General features: G+C 39.8%; 1 protein-coding gene across 5 annotated transcripts in view; it reads right to left on the minus strand.

The window, feature by feature from the left end:
• Positions 1-18,101, minus strand: part of RBMS1 (RNA binding motif single stranded interacting protein 1) — a 213,570-nt gene extending 195,469 nt beyond the window's left edge. For 4 of the 5 annotated variants that reach the window (XM_047721889.1, XM_047721891.1, XM_047721893.1 and 1 more), the window contains exon 1: positions 17,669-18,101. In XM_047721889.1, coding sequence (XP_047577845.1) covers positions 17,669-17,743 — 75 coding nt within the window. In that variant the 5' untranslated portion in view covers positions 17,744-18,101. The remainder of the gene's footprint in view (positions 1-17,668) is intronic. The other variant, XM_047721896.1, reaches the window with a different exon arrangement.
• Between the last annotated feature and the right edge of the window lie 7,805 nt (positions 18,102-25,906).

Raw genomic sequence — 25,906 nt, forward strand, 5'->3', positions numbered from 1 at the left:
AAACTATTTAATATCACAGTTGTTTTACTCCTTTCAGCATCGGTCTGTTATGTAAAGCAAAGGTACAACTGCATTAGCAGCTAGTTTCACAGAGAGTTATCCACTGTTGATAGCAGCAGGCCTGGCAAAATGCTTTCCACACAGGAGGCACTCCACTAAGTAACCCTTATCTTATTTGAGTAATAATACAGATTTTTAAGAAGGCAAGAAGTAGCACTGTTAATTAAAAGAAACAAAACTGGGGCGCCTGGGTGGCTCAGTGGGTTAAGCAAGGTCCTGATAAGCTTAGGTCCTGATCTCAAGGTCCTGAGGCCAAGCGCTTAGGGCTCCACGCTCAGCAGGGAGTCTGCTTAAGCGATTCCCTACCCCATTCAACACATACCCACTCTCTCTACAAATAAAATAAATAAATCTTAAAAAAGGGAAAAGGAAAGAAACAAAACCATCCATTAAGAAAAGTAGTAAGCAGCCATTCATCTATCCAACAAATAGTTAAGGAACCCCAAACCTCCCTTTGTCTTTCTGCGCTCTTCTACACCCTGGGAGGCTGACCTATAATGACCTATGCATTGAAGAAATCTTCCTTCCTCCAAGTTACTATTGGTTCCAAAAGAAGGCACAGTCGGGAGATCCCTCTGTGGGAAGAGAGTGAGGGATATCTGCCTAACATGGGTTGGCCTTTGTCCTTGGCTGAAGGTCACTGCTCCTCTCTGGCAGTCCTCTGCACAGAGCCACCCTTCTAAGTTCTAATAATGGCTCCCAATCTAGCCCCTCCTACCCTGCTTAGCAAAGGTAGGTAGGTGCCCATCTTTTGCTGGACTCAGAATATCTCATTATCCCTTTCTGGCTTCCCTAATTTCTGCCAACACATTTGTAAATACTCTTGTTTATTAAATATCCTTTAAATACCAAATTTAAGTATATGTTAAGTACATACGGTATGTTTCTGGCCAGAACCTTGATAAATATAATCATACCTACTTCCACACAGTTCTAGGCCCTTAGAGACCTCCAACAAATCCTAAGAAAATATATTTCTTAGAAATGACACTTAACAAAAATTTAAATGCTTTTCAATAATAAAGCCCCAACCATATGTTACTTAAGAAATTACACTGATCAAGTAGAGACTGTATTTTAACGGGCCTCCCATTTTTGTACACATGATATTCACTGTATTTAACTTAAGGCAGTCATTGAATATTTTGTTTCTCTACTTCATTAAGTGCTTATGTGACAATGACAGACTAGCTTGATAGTAGGGATGGGGGTCTAGGCATGAACAAGGAATTCAGTAGTAAAGCTAGAGACTGAGAAAATTATACAGGTAATTTAGACTAACAGCCCATTTGTAGCCTAATCATGTGTGTATTTTAAGCAGAAGCATTTCATCCCTAAAGAATTCTGCCTGTGGTTCATATTTCTCTTTATCATGTTAGTAAACAAAAGATATGGACTCCCTTTAATCAACATCTATTAAGTACCTACCATACACAAAGCATTTAGTAGGCACAAAAAGGAACAAGATGTATTTCTTGTCTTAGAATCTTACATTCTTAAAAAGGAGACCACAACTATATAAATTACTGTTAACAAAGTGTTATTTTAAACTATTACTATATAGAGAGAGTAATAGTAATATATAAATAGTAATATATATAAAACACTTATTATATATATATAATTTTATGCCATACTTTTTCTTTCCTGATATCTTCTGACTTTTTCAATCTTTCCCCCAACATGTAAACTATATTATAATGTAAATTTATTATACAGTATAGTCTAAATGAAATTCCACTTGATAGGAGGTAAAATATAATAAGAAAAGGAAAAATCGAGTTAGTAAACTTTCACGTCTCATTTTCAACATCCTAAAAATGGGATTTTATAAACTGTCTATGAGTGAATACAATAAGACATAACCAATAGAGAATTTGATATGTCTGCCTCAATTTGCCTGTATATTCTTAACAATGTGGGTAAAAAAATTGCTCGAAAGCTTCCTCATATGTTGAGGAAGTTACATGAAAGCTACTCAAACCAGAAACTTTTAGTCTAGGAAGTAAAGTTGGACCAGACGGGAAACTCCCTGTATACTGAGAGATAATAATTACTCAGATGCTTATTGGAACCCTAACTTTCTCCTTGGACTTTACGCCACGATCATCGAACATTTATGTTTTAACTTGGGCAGATAATGCACAGGACTTCTAAAGGGTCAAGCATGACCATCCCTCTTCCATAGCTGAATACTAAGTAAGTAAAGGAAATCCAAATACAGGCTACTTCTGCGTTTAGGTAGAGGTTCAGAGGAATTCATGCACAAACATCAACAGTAAAATGTGCTGGATCTATATGTTTTAAAAGGATGATCTGCTGGATCCTCCTGAGAGAACTTTTTAGCTCAAGCAGTCAATTAATTTGCTCGGTAAAAACCCAAACAAAAACAAAACACCTAAAACATCTAAAAAAGGCATGTCTCTCCCCAACCTTTAACATAGCACCCTGGAAACCTCCCTGTGACACATGTCAATGACCAATGGTCCCCAAACAACTCCATCTTCTTACAGATAATACAGAGGCCTTAACAGTATTTTCTAATCGCTCACAGCCCTTTCTGCCATTTCCCTTTGTGCATCCCGTGCCTTTCAGAGATTACAGTTATGGTTAACACTTCCAGGAAGAAGAACAAAAAAGGCTTGAACCAATCAGTACAGAGGATTCCTGAGACAGTGAGGAAAAAACAAAAGTAGCTACAGTTGTACCTTGCTTCTTCTCAATGACACATTCCCAAGAATGCTAGGAGTAAGTCAAATATAACAAAATATCCTCATCCTCTCCAAATGACTGAAATTATTTCACAAACTCTTTTTCTTAATATCTAGTTAATCTTTAATAGGCCACGGTTCCTGATGGCTTTAACTTTAAATTATACTTTCCATCAAAGATGTAATGATCTACAATAACCTTTGAAATACGTAAATGAACTAAGGATACATTTTTACCGGCAAATCTTTTAGTAAAGTGTGGAAAAATCACTCTCTCATATTTGTTTAATATATCCTAATTTCTCCTGTATTTGATTTCCCTAATGGATGGCATAAAGCCAGGCATGATATTTTCAGCTAGTGTACTTAATGAGTATAAGATAAAACAGCATGAGGGAAAAGCTATGTCCAAGTGGTATAATGGGCTTGTTGATGCCGCCTACCATGCATTTTGTTTTTCCAAGGTTCCCCTCGTAATTGACTAAAACAGAGTTCCTGAAGCCTGATCGTATGATGAGTGCTGAAGTCCTCCAACTATGTTCAAATATCTCATGAAAAAACAAGAGATGCTAGAGACTTTAGTATGGTGTGCTTGGCATTAGGAAGAAGGTGGTTCCCATCAGAGTGGTTGGCGTCAACAAATAAAGGAGGGAGGTGTTTAATCAGAATCTCTCCGGGTTTTTTCCTCTGGCGACCAAACACATTACAGCAGGATGGGAAAAGGTTAGCAAGAGTGAAGTAGTTTGGACTCTATCCTGCTTGTGTGGGAAAGCTCCAGGCACGTCGCAAAAGTGAGAGGGTTTTGGCTCCAGACCCAGGGCTGCAAAAACAAAGACCCTTAGGAATGTGGTAAAGGAAGAATCCAAAAGCAGAACAAGGTCATGAACGGGCCAAAAGCCTTGGAGGATGAACAGAGTCAGCTATGGGCTTCCCAGCTTAACCTGCAAGGTTAGAAGCAAGAGAACAAAGCAGATTCCACTCTGGAGACTGACGAACCAGGAGAAGCAACCAGGCCAGTGGAAGGGAAGTGCAGAAATCTCCCTGGCCCCATCTGTGGGGGTGACCTCAGACACAGCAACCACTACTGGCTTCTGATCAGATACCGGCTGGTGACATAGCCATTCACACCCCTACACCTCTGTGATAATCCTGGAATGACTGCCAGAACTGTGTGTGGCCCCTCTTTTCTCTTCCTTGTCTCCAGGCCACTGCACTGACCAGTCATATGAGATCAGGCCTGCGCTTCCCCCAACCACCACCCCCACCCCGCGCTGCACACCACCCCCACCACCACTCTGTCCCTCAGAGCCAGCCCAGCTCCTGTCTCTCCACTTTGGGTAGCTTTCCTCACCAGCACAATGAGGGGCTTGAACCTGATTATCTTAAAACTTCCTCCCAGATCTAACATTCTCTGATTCCTGGATGTTACCAATTCCCAGAACCATAAAATTTAGAGATGAAAGGAATTCAGAAGTTGTCTATTCTACCTCCTGCTTAACCTAAGCTAACCTAGCCAGAGCTCAGAAGCTCTGAAAGTTCTCTGCAGTTGTTTCTGGTTGGCCGGATACAGCAATAATCAGAGCTTAAACACCTTAGCTATAAAGCATGAAAAAAAATAGATGTAAGATCTTTTAAACATCTAAGAAAAAGTTTGAAGGAGCCAACGCTCGTGGAGCGGCATGTTCTATTGCTTGGAAGGTCATACGGAGCAGCACTTCCCAATCTCTGTTTGCACAACCTTCAGACCATCGTGAAAAATCACAAGGGGTGTCAGAAAATTCTCCAAACAAAACTAATTTTCAATTTCTCATTAGGCTTCTACATTTATAGGCCAGGATGATGGGATGGCACATCAAATAAAGTCTCAGAAAGGAGAATAAAAAGTATTAAGGGGAAATACAGTGATACTTTGAAATGCATTCAAGAAAAATCAAAAAAAAATGTCATCTGTTCTTTAATAGTGTGGTTTAGTTAGTCAGCTGCTTTTCAAAACTACTTTTGTTCTCTGATAATAAATATTCTGTCTCCCTCTTCAAAAACACTATTTTCTTAACAGGGTCTATGCCAACTATCATACTACAGAGCTTGAAGAAATCACTGGTTGTATTTAAGAAACAAGCATTTAAAACAATAACATTTTCCATTGTGTCTTATTATTAATTACTTTTAAGTCCTAAGTTTGCAAAACAGAACAAAATGAAACAAATAAAATAAAAGTCATAAGTTCATCAATAAATAAAGAGAGCTATATTTTACAGTTTGGAAGACATCAAATTCTCCCAAAATTAACATACAGATTTCATTAAGCCCATCCCAATAAAAATCCTGTTATTATAAATTCTCAAATTTATTAAGACCTAGAATAGTTAAGACCACTTTGAAGAACAGACACTTAACATATTGCAATAGTAATTATGACCCTATAGTACTGACACATGATCCACATAGAATCACACAAAAACTCTGGGGAAAAAAAAAACATGTAAATGTGGTCACTTGAGTTACAATCAAGGCCACACTGAAATCCAAAGGGGAAAATGAAAATGTCTTCTTAATAAATGGTGCTGGATCAACTAGATTACTAGATATTCATGGGGGAAACAGACTAAAAATGAACTTGACCCTGTCCACACCAAACACAAAAAGACAGATGTAAGGCTACCGTTGGGGAGTACAAACTGGGGCAGTACATGAGGGTGCTTTCCGGTGCTGGAATGTTACATAGAGACCTGGGGGGCCATCCCATGAGTGCATTAATCTCTATATTTAAAATCTGTGTCCTATACACATGCTCTACCTCAATAAAAATTTAAATAAACACACGAGTAAAAGAAATTATCCCACTGTGCTCCATGATGGCCCAAATCATGTCTTATTTACATGTTTGCACCTTCCAGGGCACTCTCCACAAGGCCTGCTCAGTGTTTGTTGGATTTAATTAAATTTGCCAGGTAGCTCCAACTCTGTGATCTTAAGGAGATGATTTTGCTACAATATGTCTGAGTTGTGATAGCAGAACTATAGCTGCGTGCTTTCCGCAGGGCAGACTCCTTGTAAATTCCCAATGTATTCATATTTAAAATATCTGGCTCCCTCCCCCAAAAGAGGGAGATAGGAACATTTGCATATTGAAAATCAGCCCCATTTTCAGGATTTAACAAGATTCAAATCAAAAAGGCGAAGGAAGAAAAACAAAGAAAGGTGCTGCCATGTGGCACCCTAGCAAGCAGATGTTCATTTGGGCCCAGACACACAGATTACTATCACAATATACTTATCTGAACATGCTATCGTCAGACCACACAGCCAAATCAAATTTTGAAGGCTCAAAGGACGTGCACTGGGAGAACATCCTGTACTCTGCAACATGAACTTAAATTCTGTGACAGAGACAGAAGGGTACAGAAGAACACCGCAGATCACCCGCTGTCATTTTAAATCCTATTTATACAGTAAGAGAGAATCTGTTCTTTAAGAAAGCAATCAAAATCAACATATAAGATTTCGGCTATTAAAATGAAAACCTGCGGAACGATGACCAAAAAAGAAACATACTTTCTCCCCCTAGTCTTCAGCAAATTAGATAACACACAATACTCTTATGATTATTTTTAGATAAAGAACCATTTCGTGAAATATTCATGAAACAGAAGAGGCTAGTTATATGTGATTTTAAATATTAGTTTGGGTGAAGAAAAAGGTAAACAGCTTACCATTTCACTACATCATATTTAAATTCTAATCTCATTAGGAGTACGCATTTGTCATCAAAATACTTTCTATTATGCTAATTATGTTCTCTTTTGTTCAAAGTATTACATCATGTCTGCACTTCTTTAACTACATTTATACATTGCCAAATAAAATTTTATTTTAAATTTCCGTATAAAATTGGATAAGGAATCAGAAAGAAAATCTGATTCAAAGAGGCAATTGTAGTTAGCAAATTCTTAATTATAATCTATAGCATTAAGCATTTGTTTTGTTTTGTGTTTTTTAGTCAAATTAAGTCAGACACACTTGGTCCCTGATTTGGGCTGACTGCAGGGGGAATAGCTTGTAGGCAACAGTCACCCCAGCAGATGGACCACTAGCACAGCACACACACCTGTAGCTGGTCAGCAGTCAGTCCAGAGCCTACATGGCTCTTCCAGTGCAGGAAGAAAAATTGGGGGCAGGAGTTGGGGAGAAGGGAAAAGAAGGAGGGAGGAGGGGAAAAGGAGAAGAGAGTGGGAACACACTCTGAGACTGCCCAAACCCATGCACTTTATCCTTACCCATTTTCATTTTGCACACCCTTGGGTCTTGTCTAGCTCTTCACTCAAGAGTCAAGCCACAATCCAGAAACAAAATACAGGGGTCCATGGTCTGCCTCCTTCTCTTAAGCACTCACTGGTTCTGTTTTGACTTCCTCTCAGGGTAGAATTCTTAACATCTTAACATGTGCTCCACAGGCTGCCTTGGTAAAGTTTGAGGTGAAGGGGAATGTGCCGCCATCAGATTCCTAAGGTCTGGAGTTCCCCTATGAGTTATGAGCCACTGTTGGACCAGGACTAGATGAAAATAAGAGAAGTGCTGGAACTGGACAGTTTGTTCTTTGTAGTTTTGTTTCATTGTTATTTCCAGCCTTAGAAGCTGTTTGCTTGATTTGATGTTCAACGAGAGAAAGGAAAGCTGGAATGCTCTAATAACCGAGCCAGTGATGAACAAGGGACGAAAAGCACTAATAGAAAGCTTTGGACAGCATTTTTTAAAGTGAAATTATTGGCTGGGGCTGGGGGGCCATTACAGGAAAACAGGTGAGCAGGAAGCTAGTCTCCTAAGGGAGTGAGGAATGAGGAAGGCTCCCAGGGCGTCACTGGACATCACCAGCCACACCTCCCAACTCTTCTGGAAACCCAGTCCCCAGTCCTAGAAGCTTATGAAGCCCTACTGAAGGACTGCCTCTCAGGTGAGTTAGGAAAACCTACCCACTTCCCTGAAGGGGGCAAAAATGGGTTCCTGGAACCTGGAATTCCAACTCTGATACTCACACTCTCCTCTCACCCAAACATTGCCCAGCACAGTGCTCTGTGCTGCGATGTGATTAGCATGGAACAACTATCTATGAATTCTAAAATGGGCTACTTTTACAGGCTCTTAAAGGTTGACTGGGAACCCTATCATAAAGAGTAATAATTTATGGGGGCACCTGGGTGGCTCAGTCCTTAAAGCCTCTGCCTTCCGCTCAGGTCAGGGTCCCAGAGTCCTGGGATCCAGCCCAGCATCAGGCTGCCTGCTCAGCAGGGAGCCTGCTTCTCCCTCCCCGCTCCCCCTGCTTGTGTTCCCTCTCAAGGTCTCTCTCTCTGTCAAATAAATAAGTAAATAAATAAAAATCTTCAAGAATAACAATTTATTATGAAATATATTAGATGTTTCAAGTTCTAGAAAACTGATGAGTGAACTTTTGAGAACAAACTTGAAAACAACTCACTTGTAAGTTAAGTTATTCCCAACCACTGAACAAATCACATAGACTTCTAAAAAATATCATCTGCCAGCTATAAAATTTTTGCTGTAGAATATTTTCTGGTAGGGGCGCCTGGGTGGCTCAGTTGGTTAAGCAGCTGTCTTCGGCTCAGGTCATGATCCCAGGGTCCTGGGATAGAGCCCCACATGGGGCTCCCTGCTCAGTGGGGAGCTTGCTTCTCCCTCTCCCTGCCGCTCTGCCTACTTGTGCTCCCTCTCTATCTCTATTCAAATAAATGAATAAAATCTTTAAAGGAAAAAAAAAGAAAATTTTCTGGTAGACACTCTTTTAGGGTTGTTTAAATAAAAGTGTGCAAATAATCAGGTGGATGAAACCTAAGAAGAGGCTGAGATTAGGAACTTTTTTTTTTTCTTAAGGCTTCCATCTTTAAAACAATGAAATTCATCAAAGTTGCACTTTGAAGGAGGCAAAAAAAGGTTTTGGGAACAAATCAGTTAGTGACCTGAAAATAAAAATGAACACTTTTTTTTTTTTTTTAACTAATGTCTATATTGGTCAAAAGCCCGTTTAGTGACAAATCTAAAAGCTATTGAGAAGACAAAGGTAAAGTTGATGATATTACAAATTTCTAATATAATTTACTTTTGCCTACAACCAAATATTTTATCTGAGTCTTTATTTTATAAGCTGTTATTGTTAGGGCACCTGGGTAGCTCAGTTAGTTAAGTGACTGACTCTTGATTTCAGCTCAAGATCCTGAGATCAAGCCCCACATCAGGACCGCTCAGCCAGGAGTATGCTTCTCTCCCTCTCCCTTTGCCACTCCCCACCCTCCAGCATGGGCATGTGTGAACGCTGGCTCTCCTATGTTCTCTCTCTCGCTCTCTTAAATAAATAAATGTATCTTAAAAAAAAAAAAAAAAAGTATAAGCTGCTATTGTTACTCTATAGGCAGGGAAGGGCTGAGAAGTTCTCCAGTACAAATACACTACCAATTGCAACTCTCAAAAACACCGTGTTTAAAAAGTGTTAAATAGGGGAAATAGTAGAGTGTTATTTGAGGAGCTCAAGTGTAATCAAAATACAAGTTTAAAATCTGAAATTCATTTTTGGCAACTTTTATCCCCCACCCCCCACCAACCCACGAAGAAACTTAAGAGCAGTATTTCATGACGTATACATCCAATTCTGCCCATTTTAATTAGTAAATTTTTCAACTGATTAAAAAAAAAACAAACACAAAACTATTTATCACCTAAAATGGGGCCACACACTTGCAGGGCTGGGAAAATGATGCAGTTTTCCTACAAGATCAGTAAAAATTACTCGTGATATCTATGAAATGATTGAGTTTTGCTGCACAAAACCTTTCCCTGAAATCACTCCTCATCTGGGATGAAGCCCAGTAGCACCTGCTGTTCAATGAGCAGCCAAAAGGGTGGGTTCCCTGTCCCCCCATGAGGCAAACAGAGGACAATGTGATTCTTGAAGGACTCAGTTTCATTTGCAGAGAAGAAGAAAGCTTTTTTCTGAAATAGAGCTAGAGAATGACCAAATAAAAAGAATAAATAGTTATATCTATGAAAGATCATGAATAATAAAAAATCTGCTATCATCTGAAGAAATAACAGGTCGCACTGGACACATGATCAACACGTAGATGGCAAGCACACGATGATGTAATTAGCAGCATAACAAAACTCTAGACGTTTTCTCCCTTTGCCCTGAGCAAGCCTAATAAATTAGGAGAAATAAGCATCATTTCAAATGGTTTAAAACAGTAAGAGTAACAATTCTGTATAACCATATGTCATCATTTAAGCATTATATTTTCAGCCTGTCTAACCTGAATAGGTTGGCTTAGTAGCACATATATAAGCATAAAACTTGAAAAATAATAATGCAAAACAAGGTAATTGAATATGAAACTCTGACGTGAAGGAATTAAGGTTAAGTACCAAAACAAAAAAAGTGTTATTCTATAAAAGTCTAAGTACTCGTAAGAGGATTAAAAGGGGCAAAAAATACAAAACAATGCTGATTATAAATTCAAGAAATTTTCACTAATTAATCTAAAGCCCCAATTTCTTTCTAAAATTCCAGGTTTATTGTGGCCTTTATTTGCCCTTTGCTTTTTCTCATAAAACACATGGCAGAGTTTTTAACCCCACCGATGCCGATTTTCGTGATTTCTTTGTCACTCAGACCCTTGGTGTGCTGTCTTCCTGGGTGTATGATTTTGTAAATATTTTTCTTCACTTATGTCTTGTATTGTGTCTATTTTGTCTTTCCTGGTAGCTGGTGAGATGCTGGAGAGCAAGGACCAGATACACACTCCATAACCTTTTCCAATGTCAAGTGCAAAGAACGGTTCTCTGGGATCACTCAGGAAATACAAGCAATTAGTTAGTATTTCAGTCCTTCCTGAACTTTCATGAACCTCAGCAATTTTTCAACAAGCTTAAAACTTAACCTAATTCTAGAATACAGAATACAGATGTTATAGCCAACGTTGGAAATCATCCACCAGACATCGTGTTTACGGTACCAGAGTTAAAAACAAGTTAACTGTTCATATTAGCATCTGATCTCACTTTTAGGATTTTTAGGTTTTCATATTTGTCATCTAGAAAACTGTTCTCCATCCTCTAAAATGACAAATGCATCCACTTAAGAATTAGCTAAAAGCAATGTATGGAGAAGGACAGTGTTCAGCTCTGCATGTTTTCTTTCCCAGGAGGTCTAGGTGTTGATTTTTCCCCTCCCCTTTTTGTCTCTCTCTCTTTCACCATCTTTGACACACTTCTTTTCCAGCGCTTATTTGAAAAATTAAAATATTCGTATAATTAAGTTAAGGGTACAAAAATACATTAAGAGAAAGTAAGGAATTCAGCTAAGGGAGATAAATACCCAGTTTATTTCAGCCTAGCCATCACCACCCCTTTTACATTTTCCCTTCATATTAAGAAATGTTTAGGGGTGGGGCGCCTGGGTGGCTCAGTGGGTTAAAGCCTCTGCCTTCGGCTCAGGTCATGATTCCAGGGTCCTGGGATCGAGCCCCTCATCGTCGGGCTCTCTGCTTGGTGGGGAGCCTGCTCCCCTTCCTCTCTCTCTGACTGCCTCTCTGCCTACCTGTGATCTCTGTCTGTCAAATAAATAAATAAAATCTTTAAAAAAAAAGAAAAAGAAAAAGAAATGTTCAGGGGCACCTGGGTAGCTCAGTGGATTAAGCCCCTGACTCTTGGTTTCAGCTCAAGTCACGATCTCAAGATCCTCGGATCGAGCCCCACATCAGGCTCCAGACTCCAGCTCTGCACTCTGCACCCAACAGGGAGTCTCCTTCTCTGACTCTCTCTTCCTCACCCTCCGCCTGCCCCCCAACCCCGCTCGTGTGCTCGTTCCTGTGCTCTCTCTCTCTCTCAAATAAATATTTTTTTTAAAAAAGAAAGAAATGTTTAGTTTCTATTACCAAATTTGTGTGTGCTCAAATTTGCATGTATGTTTCACACACCTGATTCTAAGGAGACCTTTTACTGTGTATCATCATCTGGCCAAGCTCCCACTGTTAAGTCTGTAGCATCCAAGTGCTGCCTCCCCTGAGGCATGGACAGTTTCCATCAGGTCTTACTATTTATCTTTAAAATAACAGAACAGAGAAACCACAACATTTAAAATAATTCTACATAAAATCTCCAAGTCCAATGTTCAATTTTGAATATATATGGTTTGATTTTACCCCAAATATATGGCACTGCATTTAAATCACTCATGTATCATTACTACATTTTCTTGACTAAAGCTATGGCACATTGAATACAGTACTTCCACTTAAGAGCAACTTGATATGGTTCTGCTTATTCCTCTAATGCCAACAGATGTCATCCATAGGGTTATACAACAGCCAGTAATTGAGAGATAACTAATTTTGAACACCTCAGTGCTAGTTTAATTTTTTTTTAAAGGTTTTATGTATTCGTTTGACAGAGACACAGCCAGAGAGGGAACACAAGCAGGGGGAGTGGGAGAAACGGGCTTTCCACCGAGCAGGGAGCCCGATGAGGGGCTCAATCCCAGAACCCCAGGATCAGGACCTGAGGCAAAGGCAGATGCTCAACCAACTGAGCCACACAGGTGCCCCTCAGTGCTAGTTTATATTTTAGTTGTTATCCATCAAATGAATAAATATTTTCATTGAGATACACTTTTTTTTAAAAAGCCATTTTCTTGAAAACTGAGCAGGAAAAAGTTTGAATTGTGTTGGTGGGGGCCATTGACAGGAAGCAAGGACCAGGCTGAGTCACCGGTTCATCACATGTAACGGTTCCCCCCTCAGTGTAATACTATGAGATTTTTTTCTGGCACCATATGCTTTAATGAAGAGTATACAAAAAGGTACTTTTTGTAAATTAAGCACTGACGCATTAATATGTGATTCTTCTTAGGGATCTTGTTCAATTCATAAAACAGCTTAAAGTTGTCACAATAGGGGCAAAATAAATCAAAACACAAATCAAATTACAGTAAGATTTCCATAGAAAATTAAACTGGATCATTACATTTATCAATTTTGGTCTACAATTTTTCCCCTGGCCTAAAAGGATTTTGCATGTACTTATTCTGAATAATAATAGTCACTAACAAGCATTTATTTAGCACCTACTATTCTGTGGATCAGACAAGAAACCAGGAAAGTGTTGCTATCCCTTGCAGAGAGATACACAGTGGGATAGGAGACCATGCTTGGGGAGAATAAATGTTAGTGAACTGAGCATCCAATAAAAAACAAACTAGACAAAAAATTCTTCATCCTCAAAAAGAATGAACAATATTTAAGTGTCCATATGATTTTACTAAGCACCTATTCTTCCATTCTATATGTCCCTCAGGTGATTTTTATTGATTAAGTAGACATGGGGAAAATATTTTATTTTCTGAAAACCTTCTTTTTAATAAAAAGAAAAGGAAGAAAGACCCATTTGTCTTTAACTAGGACCCATAACTTAAAATTTCAGTACTCATTAAATAAGCTGGGGTAATTTTAAAGTTCCAATAAACCATTAAGCAAAATACAAAGTCTGAGCAATATAATATATCAGTAAAGTTTATTTTTTTTTCTTGAAACTGTATTACATGGAAATTGCCTATATTTGAACTTAAATTTAAAACCAAGATTGCCAACCACATAGGTCTATCTAGTTATACTAATACTAAATGATTGAAAATTCTCCTTAAAATTCTTCACTTATCTTTTCCTACTTTTTTCTAGTAGCTCAAGATTTAGCTTCCAACATATAAAAATATAATAGATGCTATGGGAAATCCAAAAGAAAGAGCTATTTGAAGGGAAGAATGCTACAATATTGCATTATAATGCATCTTCATTTTAACCATCCAATGACCTTGAGTCTTCCAATACCACTTCTAGATAGCCACGCTAACCCACTCACTGAAGGAACTAAGGTATATTTAAGGTGTAAAATATTGCATGGCTGTTTTGATATATTTAAGCAAACTTTATTCACTGTATAAATGTGTTCACTCTATCCTAAGTCTTAAAGTCATGTCTCTGTATAACCCAACCATCTTAATATACTCAGCTATGTACCAAATCATAACCTCTAATTCCTACAGAAACTGATGGACACAATATTCCTTCGGTCACTAAAGTAAAAGTTAAGGAATTCCACAAAATGTTAATGCACACAAAAATTCAATTCAGAAAAACTACTTTGTTCTAGTAGCCTTCATCAATACAATCCCAAATTATACCACTCATTATTTTTCACATTTTGAAACTTAGGTTCAAATTCGTTCTTTAGTATATACTTATACAAAAATAGCTTTTAAAAGAAACTTTTGTTTTAGAACATTTCATAAATTCTATTTATGCATAAAATTTTTACAGCAAGCTTTGAATATGGTATATTTTATAGAAATATCTTTTGATAACTATGATGAAAGATCACAAATGTGTCAAATTGCATCAGTTAGTACAAAATATTAGCTAAACATGTAAAGAACATTTTGTACTTCCTTTCTTCAAAAGAGATAGAATAAGTATTTCAATTCCCATCTGTATTTGCATATATGCATTGGCAGTGATGTATACTGTAGAATCTTTGAAATAAACGGACCATAAGGGGTGCCATTATACCAAGTGAAATTGATACAGCCAATGTTTGAAAATATGCACATACAGCTCTTTAGGTTAAAATATGTTAAATTATCAGATTATTTTTTTCTGTGTCGCTGAAAAGTGGATACCAAATTTAATTTTTCATAATATAGCACAGGTCATTTATAATCAGAAAACCCTGTGCTTATATTTATAAAGCTACATCAAACCCCCTCTAAGAATGAACGTGTTAGGTGATAAAGGGAACCTGCTGTGATAAGACCACCCTGACAGAGGAACACAAAAACACCCAACAAGCATGTAAAATCGGGTTACTTGCAGTCTGTGTCACTCTACATTAAGATACTATGACAATTTCACAATCTCCTTTACTTCCCCTCATGTCCTGCCCTTCCACAGCATCCTCAGATTTATCTTATTTTTATAAATGCTTTTCTCTTTCTGTCGAAGTACAAAACATACTGATACAGTCACACACTGTACCGGGACTCCATAGATTGTCGTTGTTGTTTGTTAGTAAGTGTAGAAGCAACTAACATGTTTTTAATGGGGGAAAAGCACTAAATAAAATTTCCAAAACAGACACCAATTGGATGATTAACTCAAGAAGAATTACTTGACAGAAGTTAGTTTTGTAAACTATGGTAACCAAACTCATTTCAAGTGCCATTTTAATTGGTATGTATTCCTTCTGATGAAAAGAAATCCAATCCAGGCATTCTTTCTTGATTCAAAACTATCATATCCATCTCTCCATTACAGGTTTCCGTCAGGTATCACTTTGTAAACAACCACACCATTCCTCAGTTTTTGATATAGCTTCCAAACAGAAGTTTCAAAACAACTCTGACTAGCAAACACATCACTGTACTTTAAACAGACTGATGTTTTCTATCCCATGTATCAGGAAGTTTAAAAGACACAGCACCGAGGCAAGGATCATCACCACAGACACCAGTTTCTAAGTGAGACCATTAACTCTTGAGGTAGATTAGGCAACACTTGATTCTAAAAACTAACTACAAATCAAACAAATTCTCTCTTTTTTAAAAAATGACTCACACTATCCTGTTAGCAACAAATATGTCAGGGAGATAAAACAGAACTAGGTGTTTCAAACTATGCTTACCTAAAATCTGTATCTAGTCACTTTACATTTTAGGAGATGCCCCTTTCTGAGATAATGAAGATTCTTTACAATAGGGAATTTAGGTTTAATTGTCGAACCTGAATACCATGTTATATAGGTCAAGTCAGTGTGTGTGTCTTTCTCCTGAAACAAAGAAATTCAAGAGTAATAGGATTTCAAATTTCATAGTAGAAACAGCAAGATATGTTTTGAGAATGTCATTTACTGTAACACAAATCAATATTAAATGCTTTATGCAGGAAGCACACTTTCAGAAAATGGGCCCTAAAGCTTTCTGGGCTCCGACCCTAATTACTGGAGCAGGCTCTTGCCGTTTGTCTCTCTCTTCAATTATTTAGGGGGCAAAAAGAGCCAAATGGCATTGCATTAGCTATATTAAATGCTACGTACTTGGTTTCTAACTTACTAATGGTACATAAAAATTACTAAGGTGAATGTGCCTGTAGAAACATGGCCCTTTTTCTTCTTCACCTGAGTGTACGTATTTATTATTCATACAGTTAAGTGTTGAATAGGCTGTCCTTTAGGCACACAATGCTGCATAATTTAAACAAGTGCATTAAACATATATGATATCTAAAAGGTAATGCATTGATTATACCTCAAAATTTCTTTGAACAACCTGTATTTACAATGTAGCTCACAAAAAAATCAGCACCTACCTTGGGTCCCTGAAAACAGTACATGGGGACCACACAGAAGTGAATACTGGGTATCCTCACTTCTACCATCGTGCTGCTTTCTGGCCACCCAAAGTTAGAAGAGAACTGGGGAGAGTGAAAAGGAGGTCCTTGATTGCTAGAAAATTTCTGGTCTGGGTGCTGACAAGTGTCCTTTTTTACGTGAGCAAATACAGAGCTATGCTGTAAGTACATCACACGGACCACACACACTTTAAGAAAGGAAAGCTTATCAAGATTGAATCAGAGATCCTTTGCACCAGGCCAGCAATGTCCTCTGCCAGCAAGGAGGACACGATTACAGCCTACCGAAGAAAGTTCAGGCGCTGCATCGGTACTTGATTCTTTTGTGATCTAGAAGGGCACCCGGAGTATAGAAGATGCAAATCACTGAAGAAAGCTGGTACATCCAACACCAACCCTCCCAGATTATGAACGAAGCTTCCAAAGCAGTGAGACCCTCAGTCTTCATGGGCCCAATACATTTTATATACATACATACGTGTGTGTGTGTGTGTGTGTGTGTTTAATGCATTCGGAATGCCTCAGATCTTTCTGTAAAAATAAGGTAGGCCCACTAACAAGGTACCCAGGGTCCCTAGAAAGTCAGTTGCAGTTTGTAAGGCTACATGTCATCAGCTGTGTTACCTAAGAGTATGCCAAGGCCACTTTTGAGAAGCAACACTGGAAATGGATCTGTGGTCAAAATACAGGGTAGTATTCTTCTAAAGTCACTTCTTTCTCTGCACTGAAATCTGCCCATCTCCCCTCCTTTGCAAAAGCTACCGGAAAGATTAAAAAGGACATCAATGAAAGGTGAGTGAACTTTGGCCACTTTTCCACCCAAAACACCGGCGTAAAAGTAGAAATCAGTAACCAGGTGAAGTGCCACACCGCACAAAGATCAAGGCGAGGGGCGGGCGCGCAAGGCCGGAGGCGGGGAAGAAAATGTTCCATCCGCCGCCCGCCCCCCAGCCCAACGCCCCAGCCACCGCGCGCGCGGGAGGTAGAGGGGCGTCCCTGGGGGGCGGGAGGCCGCGCACCACTCCGAGGGAAGGCAAGAGTTAGGGCTCGCGGGGCGAGGCCCAGAAGAAGCGGTAGAAAAGCCGCGCCGCCCGCGGGTCCTGCCGCGGGGCCCCAAGCGTCCGCGGCCAAACCGCCAACGCTCGGCGAGGGGCGCCGCTCGGCCCAGCGACCCTCACCGCCTCCCCGGCCAGGAAGGGGCCGGCGGCTCTTTCCTGTCTAGTCTCTCCCCCCACGGCTTTCTGTAACCCGATCCCCGCACTCCGCTCCCCGGGCAGCCGCCGCCCCGCGCGCCTCCCCGCGCCACCCAGGCCAGCGCTATAGTTAGCAACCCTCCATCAACTCCGCCGGGGGTGGCGGGGGCTCGCTGCGCGCGCCCCTGCCCGGACCAGACCCGCGCACGCCCCCGGCGCCCCCCGCCCCCCGACTCCCCTTTACCTTCGCTTGAAGATACTGGGGGTAGTAGTAGGTGGCGTACTGAGGGTACATCTGCTGTTTCCACACTTTGCCCATGAAGCTGGAAGGGAGCCTGCCGTGAGCCTGCCGTGCAGGGTCGCGGGCACTTTGGGGTTTCCAAGTCTCGATCTCTCCTGCCTCTCCCTTTCCGGCGGCGGCGGCGGCGGCGGCGGCTGCCGCTGCTCCACCTCCCAGCCCGGACCAGACGTCGTCGTCGTCGTCCTCCTCCTCTTTCTTCTCCTCCTCCTCCCAGGCAGAGAGAAAGACACTGCAGAGCGCAGAGGGCACCCCGGACAGGGCGCTCCCAAGGAGTTGCCTCCCGGAGCCCGACTGCTGCGAGGCTGCCAAGGGCTGGCGCGCGTACCGCGTTGCGCTCCGGCGAGCAGGCAGAGCGGGGCTCGGAGGTGATCAGTGCAAGTGGAAAGTGCTGCGGCGGCGGCGGCGGCGGCTACGCTCGGTGCCAGGCAGCATCTGGGGTGGGTGCGCCCGATTGGGAGAGGGGAGAGGGGCTGGCGCGCCGAGGCGGTGGGGGGAAGGGCGCACGGGGCGGGGCTTGGGCGCCGCGGAGCCCGGGACCCGCTGGAGGTGAGGGCTGAGTTTTAACCACTCCTCACCTCCAGGGCTCGCGGTTGGACGGGCGGAAACCCTCGGAGCCCGGATCGCTTTGTGTCGGGGGTGGGGGCTGGGAGTGACTTGGGGGACCCAGCTTAAGAACTGCAAAGCAGACGGACACGTCGTTGTCTTTCCTGAGTTTTTTTTTTTCTTCGTAAGGGGGAGGGGAAGTAAGGGGAAAGTGGAGGAAATCTGATCAATTTCTCACTTCCCCCGCCCAATGATTTTTTTTTTTTTTTTAAACAAGAGATCGAAAATGATTTAGTGCCCAACCACAAAGCTGGAGTCAGGACACTTGGGTTCTGTTCCCCCCACCCCCAGGCCACAACACTAATTTTCTAGGTGACCTTGGGAGGTTAGTGTCCTTCGGTTTGGGTTTCCCAAATGTGAGAGGTGAAATCTTGCCCCCTGCGCTAGGGAGGCCAGCTCTCTGAAACACACACACACACACACACTCACGCCTCACAACAAACAGACGGATCCTTCTAAGGGGAGAAGTCGCAAAGAGGCAGAATGTTATTATTAGAGGACACAATATAGACATCAGCTTTTCCCTGCCTCTTTCTAATGCTGCCAGACAGTCTGTCAACTCCCACTCAGGAGCAAGGAAATTCCCTGAGTTTAGAATATTTTAAGGCCATTTTGAAAGTCAGGCTGGCATATTGTTGCAGTGTGTTTCAGTGACATATAAAATCAATCTCTCTTTCTGCCTCTCTCCATTTCCTAATTGTCACAGTTCTAGACAGCCCCAGACAGCCGTGGTCCAGTTCACTACGTAACTGGATATAATTTAATGGACTTAATTGGTCCCTGAAGTTGCCTGTAGAAGACTTATATTCTAGCTCCAAAAGAGATAATACCAAAATGTACAACAGAATAAGTAAGAAATCACCTCCAAATTCGAGTTCTTGCACATCTAATAAAATGTAATAAAAAATTCACTTGTTATTAAATAGACCTTGATTACTTTGTTTTGTCATTTTGGTTTTCAAAGAGTCTATTTTCCTAAGAGCACAAAAGGTGAATCAGACTGAAATCAAATGCCTGATTTTGTTAAACAGTTATATTTTTATACGGTTACATTTCAAATTCAAAGCAGGTTAATAAGATACTTTAAGACAAAGAAACAGTGATGTGAGACTCTTATAATCTTATATGATTTAGACAAATTTTAAGGTTATACATTTTAACAAAACAAAGTAAGTTCATATGAGAACATTTTGGATATGTCAGGAGACAAATCATGTACTCTTAAAAAAAAAATTAACAGTTAGCCTATGTAAAATCCTATACAGAAACTCGTATTTACTGAGCTTCTGCTATATGATGGGCATTGTTGAGGTTGATGTAAATCTGAAGGTCAGCATGCTTCACTGTCTAGTGAGGGGAGCTTTAAAGTTCCTTACATTGTTTCAAAGTAGGACCCTTTCATGTTTTTTGAGCAGAGAACTGACATGAACTAACTTGTGTTTTAGGAACCTGAGTTTGAAAGGCTTGAGGTGATAAGGGAAATTACCAAACTTAGACTGCTCTACTTTTTTCTGGATGATGAAAATCCAGCCTGTGTTAAAGAGGCCCAGAAGCACACACACAATTATGTAGACACTTGATTTATGACTGAATTGGTATTGCAGAGGAGTGGAGAAAGAATGAAGTTTTCCATAAATGATTCTCGGTCATTTGGCTATCCATATGGAAAAAATGAAATTGGAGCCCTGCCTCACAAAAGGGAAACAAAAAAGTTCAAGTGAATTAAAGACCTAAATTAGAAAACAAAATGATAAAGGTGTTAGAAGATAATGTAGTGGGGGGCACCTGGGTGGCTCAGTGGGTTAAGCCTCTACCTTTGGCTCAGGTCATGATCTCAGGGTCCTGGGCTAGAGCCCTGAGCCCCACATCGGGGCTCTCTGCTCAACGGGGAGCCTGCTTCCCCCTCCCCCTCTACCTGACTCTCTGCTTACTTGAGATCTCTCTCTCTATCTCTCTGTCAAATAAATAATCTTAAAAAAAAAAAGAAGATAGCGTAGGGAAATATCTTTATACCTTGAGGTAGGGAGAAATTCCTTTAATAAGGTACCAAGAGTGCAAGATTGATCAATTTGACTATATGAAAAATGAGAACACTTGTTCATCAAAGGATTCTATTAGGTGAAAGAGCAAGCCACAAAATAGTTATGTCTAATCCATAAAACTACAAAAAGTTAATATACAGAATATACAAAGTACTCCTTGGAGTCAATAAGAAAAAGAGAAACAGCTTTTCAGAACATGAACAAAAGACCAATGCATATTTCACAGAGGAGGAAGCTCAAATGTTCCTATAACTTGTGAAAAGATGCCCACCCTTATTAATAACAAAGAAATGCAGGTTAAAATAATAATAAAACACCAATTCACGCTTACCAGATTGACAAAAAATAAGACCGAAAATATTAAATGTTAGGTGAAGATGTGGAAGAGGGGAAAATCTTGAAAACTGCTTTCCAAAGAAAGCGTGAATTGGTACAACCACCACTTTAGAAAACAGTTTGCCATTGCCCAACATCATTTGCATGTTTACTATGACACAGTAATTCTACATGTAGGTACATACCTCAAAGAAAGTATTTATAAATGCACCAAGAGAAATATACTAAAATGTTCACAATATACTAAAAATTAAAAAGTCTATCAACCGGGGCGCCTGGGTGGCTCAGTGGGTTAAGCCACTGCCTTCGGCTCAGGTCATGATCCCAGGTCCTGGGTTCGAGCCCCACATCGGGCTTACTGCTCAGCAGGGAGCCTGCTTCCTCCTCTCTCTCTGCCTGCCTCTCTGCTTACTTGTGATTTCTCTCTGTCAAATAAATAAATAAAATCTTTAAAAAAAAAAAAAAGTCTATCAACCGTTGAATGGATAGAGAGGTTATGGTACATGCACACAATGGAACACTTTGCAGCAGTGAAAATGAATAAACTATAATTAAAAGCATCAACACATATCTTTGAAAAATTGATGTTGAGGGGCACCTGGGTGGCTCAGTGGTTTAAAGCCTCTGCCTTCAGCTTAGGTCATGATCCCAGAGTCCTGGGATCCAGCCCCGCATGGGGGGGGGGCGGGGGGGGCGGGTCTCTGCCCAGTGGGGAGCCTGCTTCCCTTCCTCTCTCTCTGCCGGCCTCTCTGCCCACTTGTGATCTCTGTCTGTCAAATAAATAAATAAAATCTTTAAAAAAATAAAGAAAAATTGATGTTGAAGAAGCAAGTCAACATAAAGCATCAGCCCATTTGTATCAAATTCTGAAACAAAAAAAAAACTAAATAGTATATTGTGTAAGAATGGTGCATGAATAGTAAAACAAAAATTATATAAAGAAAAATAAGTAGATATCAGAAAATTCAGAATTGTGGGTATTTCTGAGGGAGAAGAGTGAGATATTCAGGGAGGGTCCACAGGGGACTAATAGAGGCGGTAATATTTCATGTTTTGCACTGAGTGGTGGATACATAGGAATCTATTTCAATGCTTTTCTTTAAATGGTTCATAAACTTTTTTGTACATTTGTCATATTTTATACTAAAACATTTCAAAAACAAAACTCAACTTCTAATTTTAATCCCGATTATTTTCAAACAAATACAAAAGCAGAGAGAACAATGAACCAGCTTCAACACTTACAACTTTTGTTAATCTTTTTTTTTTTTAAGTTTTTTTTTTTTTTTTTTTTTTTTTTTTTTTTGACAGATAGATCACAAGCAGGCAGAGAGGCAGGCAGAGAGAGAGGAGGAAGCAGGCTCCCTGCTGAGCAGAGAGCCTGATGCGGGGCTCGATCCCAGGACTCTGAGATCATGACCTGAGCCGAAGGTAGTGGCTTAACCCACTGAGCCACCCAGGCGCCCCGACTTTTGTCAATCTTGTTACACCCATTCACCCGCACACACCAACACCCACACAAACATGCTTTCATTTTTCTGTAGTATTTTAAAGCAAATCCCAAACATCATGTCATTTCATCTGCAGCTATTTTAATACCTACTTCAAACAAACACGAACTTTTTTTAACACAATATCATGATCACATCTAACGAAATTCATAATAATTTATTAAGATCAACTCACCTGTTCTTGTTCATTTTTCCCTGGTTATCTAAAAATGGCTTTTGTAGTTCATTTAAATCAGACTGAAACAATGTTCACATCTTAAATTTGGTTGATGTGTCAGATATATCAATGTATAGAAGTTTGCTCCTACTCACTTTTTAATTTGATATTTATTTGTTAAAGAAATCAGGGTATTTGTTTTATAAAATGTCCCACATGGCTGATTTCAACCTCCTGATGTCACTTAAAGTGATATTTAGTTCTAGAGGTTTCATTACATTTAGGTTCACTTCTTCTTCTTCTTTTTTTTTTTTTTGGCAAGGAATGCTTCCTAGATGGTACTGAACATGCACAGGTGATGGGATGTGCATCATATCACATCAGGAGACACATCGTGACTGGTGACTGATTGTCTCATTTTTAGTGATAAATTGATAGATTGATCAGAAGTTCTGGTATTATCGGGCTGATTATCCACTAAAAACTTCCATGGTTTTAATAGTCATTCATGAGTGCTACCTCAACCCATTATTTCATTTAGTGTGACAAAATTATGGTTTTAAAATTTTATCATTTCTTCTGCACTTATTAGTTGGAAATTGTCTATGGAGAAAATTTTTCTTCAAATTCTTTGGTTAACTTGAAATACAATTAGCAGAGGGAAAGCAGGATAAATTTCTCCCTATTTACTAATTTTCAGAATAATGAGCTGATGCCGTAGGACATTCCAAAGCTAACCAATTTTAAATAATATTCTGAACTTACAGGTTTTTATATATTTTATTTGTTTCAAACCATGACAGTCCTTATTCTTTTGGTGCTCAAATTGTCCCATCTTTGGCCAATAGGAGACTCTTAGACTTGGCTCCTATGTCCATCCTAGTCTGATGGATTTTTTGCTTTCTAGTTTGATAAAATTGTCCCAGGTTTTTGTAGAGTTCACGCCCAAGGCCAGATCAGCTATTTCTCTAACAAACTCAATCGGCTTGCTCTTTAAAAAAATTTTTTTAATAGCAAATTTAGTAGCAAATTCTTTGAAATGTTTTCTTCATACTTAGCATGTTTGAGAGAAGGAGGTCATGAAAGATTCTTAATGAACTTTGTGCCAAGATGACCCCTAGGAGAGCATGAGCCACTAAGTGATGTTCCCCCAAGAGATGTCAATCTCTGCCGACATTGAAGAAGCATCCTCTTCAAGCAGGACACACACAGACACCATTGGGGAGGTAGTTGACTTGGTGTTTGCCATCATGGAGCTTACCATCTAGAGAAAGAGGCAGATATGAAACAACAGTAAACTGTGGTAAACTCTATGAAGAAATCGACAGTATAATGGGAGGAGACCAACTTTGTGAGAGTTGGGTAAGAAATTTTAAGTAGAGTTGTCAGGGAAAACCTCTTTGAGGTGACCGTCTGGAAGAGAATGGTCAGCTATGAGAAGGTTGTGTGAGGGAAAGGTGGAGAGCTGTGTCCATGCAGAAGCGGCAACAAGTTAAAGACGTTGAAGCACAAATTTTGCCATCTGAGATCTTCAATCTGGTTTCACTTAAAACCAAAGGTAAACTTTTTTTTTGAACTATAGGTAATCAGAAGTGGACCAAACAAATTAACATTGATTAATGCCTTTGTTCTAATGCCGTCTGCCAAAGAGTACTGAAATAATTGAAGGATTGGTTTAGATATTTTGCTGCAAAACCCCCTGTACTAGAACATTGGCGAATTGGAAATGGGATTTAGATTTATTAGAAAGACTGCACACAAAAGGTGGAGAATTACTGGTTATGGGTACTCTTGCTTCCACTCCAGGTAACTAGCTGATGTCTGTAATACATTTACCAAACACTTAAAATAAAAAGGCCAAGTTTTGCAAGATGAAGGTGTGACTGACATAAATGTTAGAAGTCTCAGAGGCTTAAACAAATAAGAATGTAGATAAAAGGGAACCAGTGGTTTTACTCCACAATAAAGTTTTTTCATGAACAGGAGACTGTTTTACAGTTTTCAAGAAGGTTCTGTATTAATCTTCTAGCTTGATGTTTCTTAGATATTTATCTGTAGCCCCTATTTTGTAGACCCCTGCCTTAAGAAATGAAAATTGTATTATCATTGTAAGTGGAATATTCTTTAAAAATGTTTTTTCTTCAAAATAAAACACAAATTTTAAAATTCTCAGAATGTCTCCCCTATCTCTCACCGGAGTTTGGGAAGCACTGTTTAGTTCATGCTTTTTTTTTCTTTTTTTCCTTCTTTTTTTTTTTTTAAAGATTTTATTTGTTTATTTGTCATAGAGAGAGAAGTGAGAGCAAGCACAGGCAGACAGAGTGGCAGGCAGAGGGAGAAGCAGGCTCCCCGCCAAACAAGGAGCCCGATGTGGGACTCGATCCCAGGACGCCGGGATCATGACCCGAGCCGAAGGCAGCCACTCAACCAACTGAGCCACCCAGGTGTCCCTAGTTCATGCTTTTTATCACAACTCACAACTCCCTTCTTGACCAGATTCTTCCCATTTTTCCAGATTCATCCTCTTCCTCTATTACCTCTTGGCTTGTGGTTTTTCAAACTTCCTTCCACGCCTGTTCCATAACAGGGTTCCATAAGTTTCGTAAAGGGACTTCCATTACAGTGAATATTTATTACCATAGATAATGATGGACCGGTAAGTCCTAAATTTAGCAAGTAATGCATGCAGTTGGGTGCTGCTATCTAACAATGTGGTGGAACTAAGGACTCAATTTACTATCAAGGGCATACATTCCCCCCAAACAACTCTGTTTGGAAAGGGTGGTCCATAAAGAAGATTTACTTGATCATTTTAACTGACCTACCCAGATGATCATCTCCACCAAGGGACAAATGAAATAACTTAGTAACTAATTATTTCACCCAGTGAGCATACAGTAAGCACCATCAGTACACAAGAGACTATTTGTTGATGGGCTCTAAAAGCAAATAAAGATATGGCCCTGCCCTCAAGGAACCATGGTTCTATTATATGCAGTCATTAGTTCATCTTAGGAATCTGTAAACAGGTGGCTGATAGGTATTATTATAACCTTTGATGACATCAAAATCCCAAATAATTTAAATTTTGGGGGAGTCAAGGGAGTAAGCCAGTGGAATAGGAAGAAAACATTTCTCTCACCTTATGGTCTGATTTCTTTTCTATAGGCCAGCAGTCCTCAAGCCACCTTTTGTTCAAAATTTGGATTTTGTGGAGGTCACTGTTTCCTAGAGATAGATTTAAAATGTTGTGCCCTTGCTTTCCAGGTTTTTAAAATGCTTTTGATAAAAATCATTTAAAGACATGACTTTTAAAAAAAAATGTTTTAGTAGGACTAACAAAATCATGTTATTAAACATGGGTCTACTGAGGGTTATTTCTTTCAACTGTAATTTCACTTTTTAAAATAGCCTTCCCCATGCAGCAATATGTTTAGGTACTTGTGAGAGGTAGGCTGTGATTTTGTGACTTCATAGAAGAGGTCAAGAAAAGGTGCTTGTGCTCCCAATATTTTAAGGCTCTTTTAATGAG

The sequence above is a fragment of the Lutra lutra genome, chromosome 3 (genome assembly GCF_902655055.1).
Source record: "Lutra lutra chromosome 3, mLutLut1.2, whole genome shotgun sequence".
NCBI classification, from domain to species: Eukaryota; Metazoa; Chordata; class Mammalia; order Carnivora; family Mustelidae; genus Lutra; species Lutra lutra.